At 44.5% G+C, this 17,662-nt stretch overlaps 1 protein-coding gene across 1 annotated transcript; it reads right to left on the reverse strand.

The window, feature by feature from the left end:
• Nucleotides 1–676: 676 nt before the first annotated feature.
• SPRYD7 (SPRY domain containing 7) lies at nucleotides 677–10,885 on the reverse strand. The gene is made up of 5 exons (XM_052664621.1): nucleotides 10,717–10,885; nucleotides 10,104–10,220; nucleotides 6,679–6,845; nucleotides 4,896–4,998; nucleotides 677–1,908 (listed from the first exon to the last, which is right to left on the reverse strand). Exons 1-5 carry the CDS (start codon nucleotides 10,820–10,822, stop codon nucleotides 1,811–1,813), a joined length of 591 nt encoding a protein of 196 aa, XP_052520581.1. The 5' UTR covers nucleotides 10,823–10,885; the 3' UTR covers nucleotides 677–1,810.
• Nucleotides 10,886–17,662: the final 6,777 nt, after the last annotated feature.

Raw genomic sequence — 17,662 nt, forward strand, 5'->3', positions numbered from 1 at the left:
TAAATATTTCCTTTTCCCCAGGAACATAAATTTAATTCCACAAGAAGCACTTTATTCTCTGTAGTCTTTGTTGGCAAAGAACCATTGCTGAAGGCATCGTTCAAAGATACCAAAAGGAAAAAGGGCATACACCTTCCCTCTTCTTTTATATTTCAACACAACAGTATATATACTCATTTCAAGTTTGAAAAGCTGAGACTTGATTACAGAAACATTATGGTACGTGTCAAATAGAGCCAAATCAACTCAAGGATTTTGTATCATCTTCAAATATATGACCCACAACAAAGCAGAACAGATTTGAAGGGGAAAAAGGACTGCATTCCAAATCTCCCCAGTTTATACCATCATGCTGAAAAGGGCACCAGTCCCATCAGGTTCTATAGCAAAGAATCAAATCAGACAATGACAGCACAAGGTTGGAAAGGACCTGCAAGATCATTTAGTCCAGCCATTCTCCTATCACCTCTGCTACCACAAGCACTAAAGCAAATCTCACAGCTCCTCATCCAGGCACCTCTTGAACACTGCCAGGGACGGCGCCTCCACCACCTCCCTGGGCAGCCATTGCAGTGCCTGACCACTCTCTGGGAGCAGTTTCATACTTCCAGCAAGGCGAAACAGAAGGAAAATGGACTTCCCAGAATGAAAAGACAAGATGCAGAAAACCGTAAGGTGAGAGGCTTTGAGAAAGCTGTATTTGAAAACTTCAGAATCAGATCATTTCTAAAAAAGACTTAAATAAATAATTCCCGTATGCAAATGCCTCAACCCAGGAAAAGCCAAAACCAAGAAACAAACATCCAGTATGAAGATTTTCTTTACAATTCTTCTAGGAAGTATATTAAATACATGACAGTGAGGGGGGGATGGAGGGGAAGCATCTCAATTTATATTTACGGGCATCACATTTTAAAACAATGTCTTCGCCACTCGTCATTTATAAATCATTCACAAGAAATTAAATAAGATATCCCATAAAAGAATAATGTATACAAGTAAGGCTTCACCAGAACATCTCATATCCTTCACACACTCAAGCTGAGCAATCGGTTCTTACTTTGCTATCAGAGTAACACGGCGCTGCGGTCTTCAAAACAAAGAATAAATACAGGTGGTGTTCAGGTTTACTTTGTTAAGGTTCAACAGAACAGTATTTGAAGCGTTACTCAAAAGTATCCTATTACCTGCCACAGTTAAAAGCAATTGAAAAGCTAGGAGAAATACATATTTGCCATTCTAAGAGTGAGGGAATGGATTAAATTACACCTTGCAAAGGAAAAAATACCTCACCGCTGGTTATGCCATCGTGTGTCAGTCATTGTGCACAACCAGGACACCACAGTTCCAGAGTACAGACTAGAAACACAGTACTTCCTTCTAACAAGGTACGTAACTTCTGTATGGAAGAAGTTGGGAAAAAAAAATCATGAGAACTATCAATCTCCAGAGCTATCATATGCATAAGAACTACAGGCTTTTATCAGAGCTCCAGCTCGTCCAGAATACTGAGCTCTGGTGTCACTTACATCCCTTAGCCTCCTTATGCATCAAGTATCAATCAGAAAAAAAACCTGGTCCAAAACACTGGTTTCTGCAACAACGAAGCACTGCCAGAAATCTAGTGTTTGCAACACAATTCAGGTGTTAACTGCAGCATCAAATAACTCTGCAGACAACGGTCACAAGTACTTACTAAAAATACAGATATGTTTCCTAAAGGTAACATGTGAAGCTTTATTTAAGGTGAAAAAGCTTTTGGGTTTGCTTTTAAAACAGTGCAGGGTGCAAATGTTCACCACGTTGACATTCAGAAGATTTGCTGTTCGAAGAGGATCTTTTCAAACCCTGGTGGAGGAGTATGATAAAATTCACTGAACTGACAATCCAGAATGGCACTGTCATCCACTGCAGAAAAGAATCAAACAGAAGGAATTAGAGAAGGAACTCTTACAGATTTGTCTCCTATTAGCCCCCTTACTGTACTCAAAACAGGAGGAATATTTATGTACACGTAACACAGGTGAAATAATTCTCTTCAATAAGTTCACCTTTACACACACACAATGAGATCAAATTGTCTCTTTTCTCCCATTTACTCTTCTTGACAGCAATCCTTGCTGAAGCAAGGAGAATGCTACCTCTGATTTCACTGGAAGCTAGCAGAGCTTCAGGCAGTTCCATTCAAATTTTCTACTCTATTTCTCTGTAAATCTGTTGAGTAACAACACTACTAAATACACACCACAGGATAGTCAGCTCCCAGCTGCATATTTTTTCTGTTCACTTATTCATTTTGCTGGAGGTTTATAGGCTTTCAGCAGTCTACAGTGATTCTTCTGGAGGTTTAAAAGATTTCAGATGTCTGCAGTGGCTGGTGTCAGACTGCTGCTCTAGGATGTGATACACACACAGCTTCCTTGGCTGCATCTTTAAGTTGGAAGTTAAAGCTTATTAAAATACCTCTACAAGTTTTCGACCTCCCATATACACAAGTGTTGCTTTTTGTATATAAAACCAAAAGAAAATTGCTAAGGATTTTCACAACAAAACTTTCACTATTTGCTGTAGCAAATAGGAATGCCCAACTGGACAAAAAAGCAAGCTCTCTATTTCAAATACAATTTCTTCTAAGACAAACCTGGTAAATAATATTAGATCAAAATAGAAGAGCTCCATCTCCATCCAAAGTTGGGTTTGAAATTTAGATATCTCAGAGCTACAACAGGAATTTTTCCCTCTAAGGTTCAGTTCTGCAGCATTTATACAGAGCTTACATCTTACTTATGCATAAATGCCTGAAGGTTGCAGGGAGCAGCCTTTGAGTTCACTTTTGTGTTTTACACTGTCAGACATGATGCTGTGTTCACCTGCTCCACTGTGTTTCTTTTAGAAAGACACAGAATCACAGAATGGCCTGAGTTGAAAAGGACCACAATGCTCATCCAGTTTCAACCCCCTGCTATGTGCAGGGTCACCAACCAGCAGACCAGGCTGCCCAGAGCCACATCCAGCCTGGCCTTGAATGCCTCCAGGGATGGGGCATCCACAGCCTCCTTGGGCAACCTGTTCCAGTGCGTCACCACCCTGTGTGTGAAAAACTTCCTCCTAATATCTAACCTAAACTTCTGCTGCCTAGTTTAAAACCATTCTCTCTTGTCCTATCATTATAGTTGCACTCTGAATTGCGGATGGGGCAAATGCTTAAGAAACTCTCTTCTGTGCTCAAATCTTTCCCCTGACCTAAAGCTTACATTAAAAGGATGTTTGCATTTAGAATTTATAGCAAGTAAGAGCCATGCAAAATCAATTTGCAGGTTTCAGTTGTTATAGCAATACATAGGAAACAAGATGATTATTATAAAATCACGCCCACTTGTAGAAGATGATAACAAGAGTCTGGCAAAACAAAAGGCCACTGCATAAAAATGTAAAAAAACCACTGCATAAAAAAGTGAGAAAAAAAGATTTACAATAGGATGACATGTCACCAAATGTTTACTGAAAGCAACCAGCATTCTCTAACACCGCTTCTAGACTAAAAGGAAGAAGGAAGAATCAGCTATTACACAGCAACTATTCTCCTGCTGCTGGCCCAGCCTGTCAGGAGCAGTGCTGCAGGGCAGCTATTGTCTGCCACAGCATTTTAGCAGCGCCATCGTGTGGCTTAAGCACACATGAGAAAATAACAACGTGAAAACAATTTCCATTCTTAATAGCTTGGAAAGGTGTAAGTCTGGATTTACAGACTTCAAAGGCTCTGTGGCATATCTAACAGTATCTGCTTCCTGCTCATAAAACGTAGCATCAAGAATGTGTCAAGATATTAGTGGGAATCGAGCATGAAATGACCTAATTATCCACATCATATAGCTAATGGTATCTCAAGAGGTAAGTGAGCTCAGATGGGGGATATTGCTCAGACTAAGTTCTCACACAGGAACAAAAATAAACTGGAGATGCCTGCAGGTGTAGTAAAGGGAATCCGATGAGCAGTTATCGTTTGCTGTAAACTGTAAGGCAACCCAGAGTACAGCATAGATTATACACTGAGCAAGGGGAAGTGCTGCCTTTCAGACGAGATGTTAAACAGAATTCTGACTACTTGGGAACTACAAAAACACCGCCAAGTTCTAGAAGAGTAAATTGTTAACACATGTCTTGGCCAAATTCCAGCTTCCATAATTCAAAAATTCTTTCTTAAACTGCCTGTGCAGGGATTAATTGGACATGGTATTTATTCCTCGCTCAAAACTGCTCTGCTGCATTGACGGCTGCTGGCAAAGCAGCTACCACAACTCCTGCAACAGCTGCTGGATTTCAGAACTGGGTTTCATTTTGGTAACGTAGGAAAGAAGCTGTCCCACTAGACAGCAAGCAGCTGTACTGGTACTGCATGACAGTTATTACTTCTGTATGAGAATACAGATGGCAATTCAGTATCTATTTGTATTTCACACTGAAAGCACTTATCAAGTATGTAGAATTAACAGGCATAAACATCAAGCTTCAGAGATAAACTAGATTAGCTCACGTAGCTAGGCTATGCTGAATTTGTTCTTTTTCTTTCTTTCATCTCTTTATAGTTCCTTTTAACTGGCTGCTTATAGACCAGCTGCAGTAACATCCCTGCCTGTTGAAGGTGGATACTTTGCTAGGAAGCAATGTTCTTTGTTTTCTGGCTATTAACAGCATTGCAAATGAAGTGAAAATATACTTCTTTATCTCCCTACTTTTGTATTTCCATGTAGGTAATTGCTTTCATTGTCAAAATAAATGACAGACGTGTGACTGGAAAGATGTGTTCCATCTAAGAGAGGAGAAGAATTCACAAATTAGACCTGGTGCAAAAACAACGTCCAAAATATAAAACAGTTTGAAAATCTCTGGCTTACCATAGACAACTGGATAGACAGTCCCTCGGATACCTGAAGCTGGACAGTGCATGTTCTTCCCATTTAAATATACATTTAATTCTACGTGGTCGTATGTGATGCCCTGCAAAACACAAAAGATTGACAAAACCAAATACCATCAACAAATTTATACATAAAAGAACACTACTCAACTTTTCAGCCACAGGCAGATTTTAAACACTGTTACGCAAACCACAGCATCCTAGAAAACTTCACCTGAAATACTCCTGCAAAGGACTTGAAGTCAATAAGTGATGAGGAACAGCAGGATCCCTTAGTGCACATTGAGAACAGTATCACACGCTGTATCTTAATGAGGCTGGCTCACAGCACAGATTTCCTGACTATTCCACAACCAGGTAAAGAATCACAACATTTCTAACAATTGAGAATAACAAGCAGCCTGCAGTCTTCTTGTTTGTATCTTTCCATGGGAATAATTGTAATAAATAAGGATGCTATTTGTATATTTGTCCATACCCGTGCATGGAAGCCACTCTCAGCTCATTTTCTCTGCCAGCAGTAACAGGCCATGGTTTCATACACAACGCTATAAATGTGCTCACCACAGAGCAGAAAGCAAGCGCTAGTGAGGTAATAAATTACTTCTTTGTCAGCTAAGCAGTTGTTTTGGTACGTCTGAGTGTGACAATCTGTGTTGCCAGGCACTGCTTCAGAATCGATTCCCATGACAGAACACAATAAATTGAAATTTACAACAAGTGGGGAGTTACCAAATGATGCATCACCTTCAGGTCTGTGATCAACTGTTTGAAGCTGTTCCTGACTGCGGAGGTTAACCAAACCCTGACACAGTCTGCAGCCCTCCAAGAAAATGATGTCAGAAGGGGATTAAAAGAATAACACAGAGTCTGCAGGTAAAGGGGGGAGGAGGCAGCTTTAGCTGTTCAGGGCTTCCATAGATGGTATTTCTAATCAGTGCTTTTCAGAAGCAAGAACTAGCAGTGATACGCTCCCAAGTATTTTCAAAAGTACATCTCTACAGGGACACTGAGAACATGTCAGCAATAAAACAGAACACAAAGTCAACAGACATTTTGGGAAACCTGGCACAGCAAAGTAGAAAAACTTTTGGATTCTCAATTTGCTCTTGCTTTTCAGTCATCTTCCCAGTGAATGTGACCCTTTTTCCATTCAATCCCCACATAATCTCTCTCTCCTTCTTTGCGAATTTGGCTAGAAAAAAATCAATCCCTCTGTCACCCAGGATCAATCACTGCTCAGTTCAATCATTCTAATCATTAACCAGTCAGTTATGGGACCCTGAGTTGAGCAGGGCATGGAACATGACTATGCAATGCATTCTAGCACACTGTTTGTTCAGAGAAATCTCACTGGACCAATGCAGAACCCCTGTGATGGGACTCATCAGCCAGCTAGACACCAGACCACAGCAGAGCATTAGTGGCTGCTGTTCAAATGCTGGTAAAGTTGGTTCTCCACTCAGAAACACAGTCTGATTGAGCTGTAGGTGTCCCCATCCACTGGGGGGCAGCTGCACTAGATGACCTTTTAGGTCCCTTCCATCCCAATAATGATTCTCTAATGCTCAGAACAAAGCCCACTTATGTCCAGGCTGCTGATCCAGTCAAACACAACAGGAGTTTATATCTAGGCTCTCCAAACTGTGAGACAAGAGCCAAACAATAACTCGACCAAAACAGTCAGTTTGACCACACAGCTGTAAATAAGAGAAATGTGGGAACAGCAAGAGAAGACAACAAAGCACAAAGAAACTCACCACCACATCGCCCTCCTGTGGCAAGCTGTTGGCTGGTAATCTGTTTTTCTCCTCGTTGTTGTAGTACAGAGCTCCATCATTCCTCATCACCAGGCTATGGACATCTCGGCCAAGTGGAATTTGATTCAAGTTTGCTTTCTGGGTTGCAACTCCGATACCCCAAATGCCTAGGATGTGACATTAACATGGTAAGAAAATAAATATGCATGATTTAGAGTGTCTGACTGAAGTAGAACAGCATAAAGAGGATTTCTTAACAAGTGCCAAAGAAGTACTACCAGTAGCCTTACACTGGAAGTACCAGCAGTCACAAAACATTGAAGAAAAATAGTATCTATCTTGAAGAATAAGGATCCAGAGACTTCCAACCACTAAGCTCAACTTCTACTCCCAAAACACACTAGAAACCAACACTGAAAATCTAGAAGGATGTGAAAAACAAATCCCCTAGGATGGATTTGTGAACAACCTGAATTTGAAACAACTTGACTTAAATACCACTACAATGTGCTTATTAAACGCACCGCCCATATCAGCCTGCCAGGAGTGCAAGCCACTCCATTTTGAAATGAACCTGACACATTGGTTAAGAGGTCTGAAGCATGGCAAATGGGTTTCCTTGTACTGAATTACAGAGATGAGCAGTTAGATAGGAATAACCAGTAGCACAGATACAACAGTGGCTTGGCAACCAGCTAACATAATTTGAGGGTTATCACAGAGCACCTGTTGACTGTGAGTCATAGAATCACAGAACAGCCTGGGTTGAAAAGGACCACAGTGCTCATCCAGTTTCAACCCCCTGCTGTGTGCAGGGTCACCAACCAGCAGACCAGGCTGCCCAGAGCCACATCCAGCCTGGCCTTGAATGCCTCCAGGGATGGGGCATCCACAGCCTCCTTGGGCAACCTGTTCCAGTGCCTCACCACCTTCTGTGTGAAAAACTTCCTCCTAGTATCTAACCTAAACCTCCCCTGTCTCAGTTTAAAGCTATGAACAAATTCTGGTTGTAAGACATGTATAAAGGAAATATATGCAAAGGATGTGAAGGATGCCCACTGCAGCTGGCGCACAGCAGCCATTTTAAGCATCATACACTATGATGAATTAGGTCAGTTAGAGAAATTCTACAAGAAACATGAAAACCAATTAAAAAAAAAGGAAAAATACGAACTACTAAGTAGTTGATGAAAAGACTAGGTCTGCTTAATCTACACAAGACTAAAATGAAGCAAAAATATGTCAGTTTCAAAAGTAAAAAAATGCTGAACAATTTATTCTAATACTTACAAGTCCAGAGTGAAAAGGACATAAATCTGAACAAGAGCCAGATTAGATTTTGAAAATCTTTCCAATAGCCAGGCTAGCTGACCCCTGGTAGACTGCAAATCTAAGTTTTAGGCTGAGTAGTCTACAATTAAAATAAATAATCTAATCAAAATAAAATATCTAAGGTGTGGGGGGCAGAATGGTGAGGCCAGACTGTTTTCAGTGGTGAGTGGAGACAGGACAAGGGGAAACAGCTGGAAACTGCAGCATAGGAAGTTCTGCACAAATGTGCGCAAGAACTTCTTTACAGTGAGGTGACGGAGCACTGGAACAGGCTGCCCAGGGAGGTGGTGGAGTCTCCTTCTCTGGAGATGTCCAAGACCTGCCTGGACGCCTACCTGTGCAACCTGCTGTAGGGAACCTGCTTTGGCAGGGGGGTTGGACTCGATGATCTCTGGAGGTCCCTTCCAACCCCTACAATTCTGTGATTCTGTGATTCTCCTGCCTTTGGTCACAGGAATAGATGAGACAGGATTCAGAGGGACAAGAAAAGTTTATTTCCAGCTTTTCTAAAGTATAGGCGCATGGATACTGCACTTGTGTGAGGAACAGCCACATGTGAACAGCAGCTGCAGTTGATTCTCCCCCTCTGACAGGAAGGACAGTAAAATTGCTTGAACTGGGCTTTACATGTAGTTTAAAACTAAACAACTCTTTTGAACATGAGGTGCTTTAGATTGATCTTTGCTCACACTGCCTGCCCTTCAAGCTGGATGCAAATAATCCTTACCCAGAAAGAGTCAGGTTCAAGCTCTGGTTAGTATATTAAGGCCTGTCTCCAGAGTAACAGTTCCCTTCTTCTTTTGTTTTCCTACACTCTGAGAAAGGACAGTTTCATTCTGATACTGTGTAATGTTTTTAAAAATAATGAACATTTCTAATACTGGAATACAGGCAAGTCTGGAGTGCCCTCTGCACTAGCAGAGCTGACTGCATTAGCAGAAGCATAATGTTTCCAAATTCCACTCATTTCTGCTATCTTATATTGCAAATTTGTGCAGAAGAAGTAAACATGCTAAAAGGTTCCTTTCAACAAAAGTAGTGCTGGAACAAAAGCTGCACATTGTTTGAAGAGCACAATAGAGCACAAGGAATGTTACCATTGCTCAGACAAACACAGTACGTATTAATCACAAATCAAGGTCGACAAATAGGTACAGATACTGCTGGATAAATCTCACTGTTAAAAACCAAGACTTCATAGCGAATGGTTTATGTGATCATACATACAATCATAATCATAGAATTGCTCAGGTTGGAAAAGACCTTAAAGATCATGAAGTCCAACCACAACCTGACCATACTACCCTAACTCTAACAACCCTCTGCTAAATCATGAGCCTGAGCACCACATCCAAACGGATTTTAAACACACCCAGGGATGGAGACACAACCACCTCCCTGGGCAGCCTATTCCAGTGCTTAACAGCCCTTTCTGTAAAGAAGTGTTTCCTGATATCCAACCTAAAATTACCCTAGCACAGCTTGAGGCCACTTCCCCTCGTCCTGTCACCTGTCAGCAGTGAGAAGAGACCAGCCCCGCTCTCGCTGTAAGCACCTTTCATATATTGGAAGAGAGCAAGAAGGTCTTCCCCTCAGCCTCCTTTTCCCCAGATTAAAGTGGCCCAGTTCCTTCAGTCTCTCCTCATAGGACATATTCTCCAAGCCCTTCACAAGCCTTGCTGCCCTTCTTTGGACCTGCTCCACCACCCCAGTGTCCTTTCTGTACTGAGGTGCCCAAAACTGAACACAGTACTCGAGGTGAGGCCACACCAATGCTAAGTACAGACGCAGGATTACTTCCCTAGTTTGTTTTTATAATATGTCAACCAAAAAGCATGCATGTGACAGTACACACACAACATCTTAGTGTTGGTACTCTTCTAGTTAATAAGTTTACTTACTGTTCTTTTCAATATTGCAGAATCTCAATTAAAAACCAAACAAACCTCCTTTTCTAAATGCCCATTTGTAAGAGTCTCTGATGTTCACAAAGTTCAAGGATACAACTGGAAAGATGCGCACGCTCGGCATCTGAGACACGACCACTCAGTAACCTGCTACGCCTTCCAAGTTAGAAGCTTTTGCTGACTAACCTGTGGACTGGATTTTAAACTCAAAATAGCTCTTGTTTTGATGTAGGGGCGCGTTGGCGAGGCAGCCTCCAGTGCCACATATCCTTCTGCCATTTTTAACAATGACGACATCTGTTCCTGCAAGAAGAAAGAAAAGCAAAACTTGAAAACTCTTTCAGGAGTCTGGAAGAGCCCTTGAAAGCCCTCAACACAGAGATGTTTGCTCTTTCAGCCCCAGGCAGAGCTTCATTAGTCTGCGAGAACTACAACGACGGGCCACGCTTCTAACAATGAAACAGAGGGAAGTTTATGGGCTGGCTCATCTTTCAGTTGGGCTTTATTTATTTAAAACCCGTATGCCGCTCTCATTTCAGCCAGGGAGTTTGGGGCAGCACGCCGGCCCACAGCAAAGGCAGAACGCACAATTTAACCGAGAGGTTCCCTGTGAGGAAGCACCGAGCCCACACTCCCTCCGAAAATAAAACAACACGAGGTTCTCTTCCACGGCAGGACCTTCGCCTCCTGGTGCCCAGAGCACAGCACGGGCCCTACAGCAGCCCCGCAGTGCCCCACCTCGCCGCCCGCTCTCCCCAGCCCCGCCGCCCCTCACAGCCACGGAGGCCGCTCCGCTCACCCATACGCTGCGTGTCCAGCTGCACTGCCGGCATCTCCTTCAGCGGGATGTGACCGGCACCGCCATCCCGGCACCAGCGGAGGCAGCAAAAGACGGAGGCGGCCATAGCTGGCCGGGCCCCGCCAGCCGAGCCGAGCCGAGCCGGGCCGAAGCGCGCAGGCGCGGGCTAACAGAGCAGCGGCGGCGGCGGGCGGGGCGGTGAGAGCAGCGCCCCCTGGCGGGCGGGAGGTGCCGGCGGGCGGGCTGTGCGCTGCGACATGGCGGGCGTCCTCCCGCCTTATCCAGTGTCCGGCGCGGCTCGTTGCCGCCCTGTAGGGGTGTCCCAGCAGCCGTGTTCTTGATTTGTAGGGAAGCTTACAACACGCGTAGCGAGCTGCCGATCTACAACAACCTGCGGACAACGGATGGCTGCAGTACCTCTCTTTAGAGGCATATTCATCTCCAAATCAATTTGGGCCACGCTTGGCGTCCCTCGTGATTTTCAGCCGCTCTCTCTCTGCCTGGCATTTCACCTAGAACGCTCCCTGGAGGCTTGATACAGACAATGATGCAACTGGTGCAATGCGTGTGCACAGCTGAGCGGGCGCAGCGGGTGGAAAGTGGGTGTTGGAAAGGCGATGTGGAAGGAAATGCTCGCAGCAAGAAGTGCCTTTTTGGTTGGGACGGGCTGTGTCAGTCACACTCAGCCCTCCACGTGAAGCACGAGGTGCAAAGCGGCCTTACACAAAGCAGCGCCTAAAACCAATCTGATTTTAAGAGCAGCTTTCAAATATGCTTCCTTTCTTTTATTGAGTTTACTGTTACAGCCCATAAACATCTGGGGTCAAGAACTCGCTTCCTTAAAATATGCCAAATGGGATTATTCCTGAACTTCTGAGAAGTCAATATGAGGTGGAAACTGATGTTTATTCATTTCATATGTAGGGCATCGCCGTTCTCGTTGGTAGCTCGGTGTTGCCATAATTAGTCCCATTTAAGGCACTGTGGGATTTTTATTGTGCACTGTGGGTTTGTTACAGTAAATGCTGAATGGCAAATGTTAATATATTAAAAATAAAATAATTTTTAGAAAGCAAAACAAAACAAGCTTAGGAAGAGACCCAACCTACAAATGACTTCCATCCTATTTTTTCTACTGTTTTTTTCCCCATATGACCACTGGGAAAACGAGCAGGTCTTGCCGCACCAAGGCAGCATCACCATGCCTGCTGGGTCACAGGGCAGCAGGGCTTTTGGGGGTGCTTTCCTCTCCATTGCTTCCTTAGCTGGAAGCCTGGTTCCACCGGTGTCCGTGAGTGCTGGTGACAGCTCGGTGTCACAGTGGGGTATGTGGGTAAAGCCACACAGCTGAGAAAACCAACAGCATACAGCGTGGGTCAGGCCAGAGCAAGGAAAGCAGCTGGTAATGCGTGGAGCTTTTTCATATGCCTTTTGTGGGGGAGGAGATGAGAAATTCCAGCAGGATGGTACCAGATCTGAATATTTTTCTCCTGCAGCCTGTTTAGAACAGCGGGGCTGCACAAAATGTTTATGCTGTGCAAACGGCTGCCCCAAGGAAATAGAGATCTGGGCTCCAACTGGGGTTGGTAATGAAGGGTTAATTCAGCATCTGCCTTTCCTGAGTGTGTGTTTCTTTCACTGGGGAGGCCAAGTATTTCGGGTCCTCCCACACTGGAAGCAAAATTATGCTCCGCACGCCTAAACAAGTTTGTTGCTCATAGGGTTTTATCTTCTTTTCCTTGAACGGTAGCAGGAGAGACAATTTGTCTGGGAACCATCTTAGAAGAATAGGAGAAAGAACAGAAAATTAGAACGGGTCCCATCCATTCCACAAATGTGGGAGTATCTGGAGGTCATGCTGAAAGAAGAGGGCAGTCACTGACTCGTGTTCTTCTGCTCTGAGCCTCATTCACAAAACACAACTATCTCTCATGAGCCCTGCAAGCTAGGTCCACAGGCTGCAGATGAATGCGTTTCAGCAAGGTTCCCTGATGTCATCGAATCTGCAGGAGAGAAGGGAACTATGTAATGCATCACCGGTTGTTACAGCATGTAATACAACATGACTAATAAGTCTCAGCAAAATGATTCCTCTTAATCCGCATTGCCTCTAGAGCCCTGCTAGGAAAAAAACACTGATACTCACTGCTGTGCTGCCACAAACTTGGAGGAGGCATTTCCACCTGTAAAAACCAGTGGAAAAAAAGGTTATTACATGCGCTGGAATGGGTGTAGTAACTTCCTCACACAGCTTGCACAGAAGTAAATGATAGCGCAGGACTGGAAAATCAAGGTCTGTTTACTGCAAGCACTCGCAGGGTCAGGCCTGTGGTTTGGAAGATGATACAGACAAGGTCTCAGATGAAAAACAGGTTGTGCTTGTGCGCGTCAGATCTTCATCATAATGTGTTCTTGGGAGGATTTACGTTCTGTAGGAAGTCTCCTGCTTTACACAGTTAATCTGACACTTGCCAAGGCACAGCAGAAATGGTGTATGAAAATTAACTTTGTTCCTCGTTGTTCTATTTACTTTGGAGGTCACTTCTCCTTTCATTTTTATGCAATATAAGCAAAACGCATCGGAGCAGAGCTTTGATCTATAGGCAGTCACAAACCTCATTAAAACTGACAGGCATGCTGGCTAGGCTTCATTCAGGAAGGAGCAATTAAGTTCTTTAACGGCACAAGAGAGCGAAAAACTAGAAACCGTTGCCCACAGCACAGGGCTGCACAGCCAGGCACTAAGATGAGCTAATTCCTATGAGCAAGCACTAATTTGGGGAAAGTCAGATTTCTCTGGGGACGGTTTGCGAACGCGGCAGCAAGAGCCCAGATTGGTTGCAGCTGTGTTTGCCTGCGTGCATGTCAGGGAGCGGAAACACCAGGCGAGAGCCAGCAGACAGTGGGAGAAGCAGTGGTGCATGGCCCTGAGAAAAAGCCAAGGGACAGCTTCTTCTGGGCAAGCATCCTGGCTAGAGCAGCAAACTTGGACTGCTGCAGCACGCTCCCTCCCATTTGCTTCCTCTGCGTGCAAGGAAATGGGACGTGGCTGTACATTCTTTGTAAATAAATAGGATTACACTGAGGAGATAACTGAATTCATCACCAAGTTTTCCTCCTCATGGGGAAATCTGACAAAGTGCTGAGTATTAGTTAGGGTCAAAGCTCTGCCTGTAGAACGACGGGACTTTTCAGTGCTGCCGAATCGGGAATTGGAGACCTTGCAGAATACCGAGGCGGTCTCTGAAATTCAGACCTCTAAAGTACAGTCGAACATTTCAGCTGCTGCTGATCCTTCATGGATTCTTAATGCCTGGTATTTTTACAATGCATATTAAAAGTAGTTCTAATGGAACTATGATAAGAAATGGCTTTCTCTGATCCTTCTTTTGGAGTGTTTAATGTAGTCCAGATGTATCTGTCAAAAAACAAGTGTAGTCAGATGCAGCGTAGTTGTGCAACGTTCATACATGGTTAAGGTGTTTGATACACAGAGCTGCTTTGAATAGTTTATTTATGCTGTCTTACAGTGTCTTCTTACTGAGCTGTACTGGCACCGCTGGCAGGTTGATTTCCAATTAGGTCCCGACAGCAGCTTCATGGCACATCTCAGGTTGCCTCTCTCCAACTGAGGTATGCTCATACGAATAAAGCAGCGTGCTTCAACAAGCCCGAAGCTGGAACGTGCTCTGGGTGTGCTCTGACACCTCTGCAACGGGACGCGAAGCCTGAACCTCCTCCAGGGAAAAGAAAACTAGACCTGGAGTCAAGGGTAAGTCTGGCAAATGTCCTCAGCCCTTCATTCTCTGTGTTTCACCGTGAGAGACAATTGCAGCCTGACACGTCTTCAGTAGCATGGCTTTCAAGAAGCCTTACTGACAGGGAAGGCAAACCTGGAAATAAAAGGAGCTACTTTGACCTCCAGCTACTTTTATCCATCAGTTTTGTGATAGATATCTTCTCCAGCACAACACAGAGGGTGGCTGGGGCCCACGATGAGGAGCTGATGTGGCCAAAGGGCAAGATTGTGTTACTTTTGGCAGCGACTTTGGCAAGAGCTGGCTAGAAGCATTTGGGAAATTATGGCTGAGGGGGGCACTCCGGCTTTATGTTGACACGTGTGCAGGCTGCCACTGAGACAGGGCCCTCTCTGGCTCCCTTATGCTGGCATCAGTGTCTGTTAGGCTGTGGGATCAGCTGGGTGAGGAAATTGATCCCGCTGAAAACTTTTTTTTTAAACTGGATTAGCTTTCGGCTCTGTTGGCAAGAAGGTCTAAGCTAACATGTGGCTACGTGGATGTCACAGCCAGCAGAGAGCAGGCATCAGGAAAGCATGACTAAGGGAAGGGAAAAGGATGGAGCTTGTTCCTTTGCCAGCAGCACAGTTGGCTTAACTCCCCACGAATCCACCTCTCAGGATGGAAGTACCTGTTCCATACAGCTTGTGTCAGTTTAATGGCTTGCTTCCATGGTTAGGAGAAAACCTCATCCCTCTTTTCCTCCCTCTTCTTACGTTAGGTCTGGTGGTTGTCTAATCTTGCACTGAAATGGTTTAGCTTGTTGAATCAGCAGAAAACTAACCAAGGCACGGAAAAGGGAATGGCATTCTGCAGGTAAAGTGGGGCAGTTCAGCTTGGAAGGGCATCCGTGAAGCGTAGCAGAATCGATACAAGAGAGGTGAGAAGCAGCAGAGCTCCATCGGGTCGTTGGCTGAATCACAATGTACAGTTTCCCCTTGCTGTGCTTAATACAGGAACCATGGTTTAGGTCCTATCTGTAGTTGAAAGATGGCAATAGGCACTGCTGCCTCCCTTCTCTTGTAAAAAATAAGGGTGCTTGTCTGGTAAAGCTGGTAGTTGCTGCTGTTTTTCTAACTCCTCCCAAACTAGACCAGATATAAGGAAGAAATTCTTCACAACATGGGTGGTGAGGCACTGGAACAAGTTCTTAGAGAAGCTCTGGATGCCCCGTCACTGTAAGTGTTCAGAGTCATACTGGACTCTGAACAACCTGATCTAGTGAAAGATGGGTTGGACTTCTGTAATGGGCCCAACTCAAAGCATCCCATGACTCTATGATTTTGAGCCCTCCCAAGGGGAAGTGACATTCATCCTAATACTTCCCTTCAAACTTCCCCTTAGGCTTAGATTTCTTTGGTTCTGTTTTCAGTTAGGGAAACATTGCCACAGATCTACTAATGCTCTTTTTCACCTGCCAGAACTTTTCTCTGAAACTTCAACAAATGGCCTATGATGGTGCTTTCCAGGAAAACACTCTGCACTCTGAGATGTGGGAATGCAACCTCATTAGCAGTGTGCCACTGAAAAACCTGTATTAGCAGCAAAGTGTTTACAAAGAGTTGAACATGATGATGGTTGTGGGTCCCTCCCAACTCAGGTCATTCTATGATTCTATTCTATGATTCTGTACTGATTAAAGATGGACTACATTTGTGCAAAACAGTTGGTTGTGCACAGCCCTATCACATGTTTTGTTTGTGTAATAATCACTCAAGTGGAAATAGTAAAAAAATATATTTGGTTGTGTTGGTGATTATAACGGTATGATTAAATTAAATGCAGAAATCCTGTCTGACTGCATAGGAATAGAAACTGTGTTTGCTGTGTTTGTCTTGAGATGTAAGCTTTCAGATCTGATGGAAGTTGAAGCAAGGTGGGTCAAGAAAATTATTGGATGGTCCAGATAAAAGAGGAGATATGCTGGTCTACACACATAAGCCCAAGCAGCTCCTTCTTTGTTTATAAGAAAAAAAGATTAGGACAGGAAAATGTGCTCATTTCAATCAAAAGAATTAATGGACAATGATCTATACTCAAGAAGCACATGAGGAAAAGAAGTTGTATGAGAAATATGTAATTTACAATGAGAGGGGAATCTAAAATGCCAAGAACGCCATCTTGTTGTCAATATCCTTAACCAAAATATTCAAGAGAAGTTCAGTAAAATTAATTCAGTAAAATTCTTAATATAAAGATGGCTGTTGGGAAAGCATAGACCTTGGGAAACACAGAATCATAGAATCTTTTGAGTTGGAAGAGACCCTTAAAGGCCATGTGGTCCAACTTGCCTGCAATGAACAGGGACACCTACAGCTCCATCAGGTGCTCAGAGCCCCTCCAGCCTGACCTTGGGTGCCTCCAGGGATGGGGCATCCATCACCCCTTTGGGCAACCTGTGCCACTGCCTCACCACCCTTACTGTAGAAAACTTCTTCCTCATTACCAGGCTAAACCTCTTCTGTTGTAGTTTGAAACTGCATCCCCTGATCTGTTACAGAAGATCTCATTAAAGAGTCTGTCCCCTTCCTTCTTACAGCCCCCTTTAGATACTGAAAGGCTGCTCTCAGGTCACCTCACAGCTTTCTCTTCTCTGTGCTCAACAGCCCCAGCTCTCTCAGCCTGTCCTTGTAGGAGAGGTGTTCCATCCCTTGGATCATTTTGGTGGCCCTCCTTTGGATGTGCTCCAACAGCTCCACGTCTCTCCTGCACTGAGGACTCCACATCTGGATGCAATACTGCAGGTGGTCTCACACTGCAGAGCAGAGGCTGGGACCACTCCCTCACCATGCTGTCTATGCTGCTTTGGATGCAGCCCAGGATAGGGTTGGCTTTCTGGGCTGTGAGGGCACACTGCAGGCTCTGCTGGCTCATGTCCAGCTTGTCACTGCCCGTACCCTCAGGTCCTTTTCAGCTCCATCCTTACAGCCCCAACTCACGCTGATAGCAGGGACTGCAGTAACCCGGGTGCAAGGCTTGGCTTTGTTCAACCTCGAGAGGTTGTCCTGAGCCCGCCGCTGGAGCCTGTGCCAGGTCTCTCTGAATGGCATCCCGAGACATAACCGCCCAAGTGCTGGGCTATCTCGAGCACACTTTGCGTATCCGAGGGACGGATTAAAGTACCACAGCTACGCCGCCAGGCTGTGAGG

Source organism: Tympanuchus pallidicinctus, unplaced genomic scaffold (assembly GCF_026119805.1).
Source record: "Tympanuchus pallidicinctus isolate F22 unplaced genomic scaffold, pur_lepc_1.0 scaffold6, whole genome shotgun sequence".
In the NCBI taxonomy this organism is placed as follows: Eukaryota; Metazoa; Chordata; class Aves; order Galliformes; family Phasianidae; genus Tympanuchus; species Tympanuchus pallidicinctus.

Bases quoted from the DNA above. Each gene is read 5' to 3' on its own strand.
- SPRYD7 (XM_052664621.1), bottom strand. From the start codon at position 10,822: ATGGCCGCCTCCGTCTTTTGCTGCCTCCGCTGGTGCCGGGATGGCGGT. The intron at 4,999-6,678 runs GTGAGTTTCTTT...TGTGTTTTGCAG, and splicing joins CACAGGAGGGCGATGTGGTG to GGCATCACATACGACCACGT. The intron at 1,909-4,895 runs GTAAGCCAGAGA...TCTTTTCTGCAG, and splicing joins TGTCTATCCAGTTGTCTATG to TGGATGACAGTGCCATTCTG.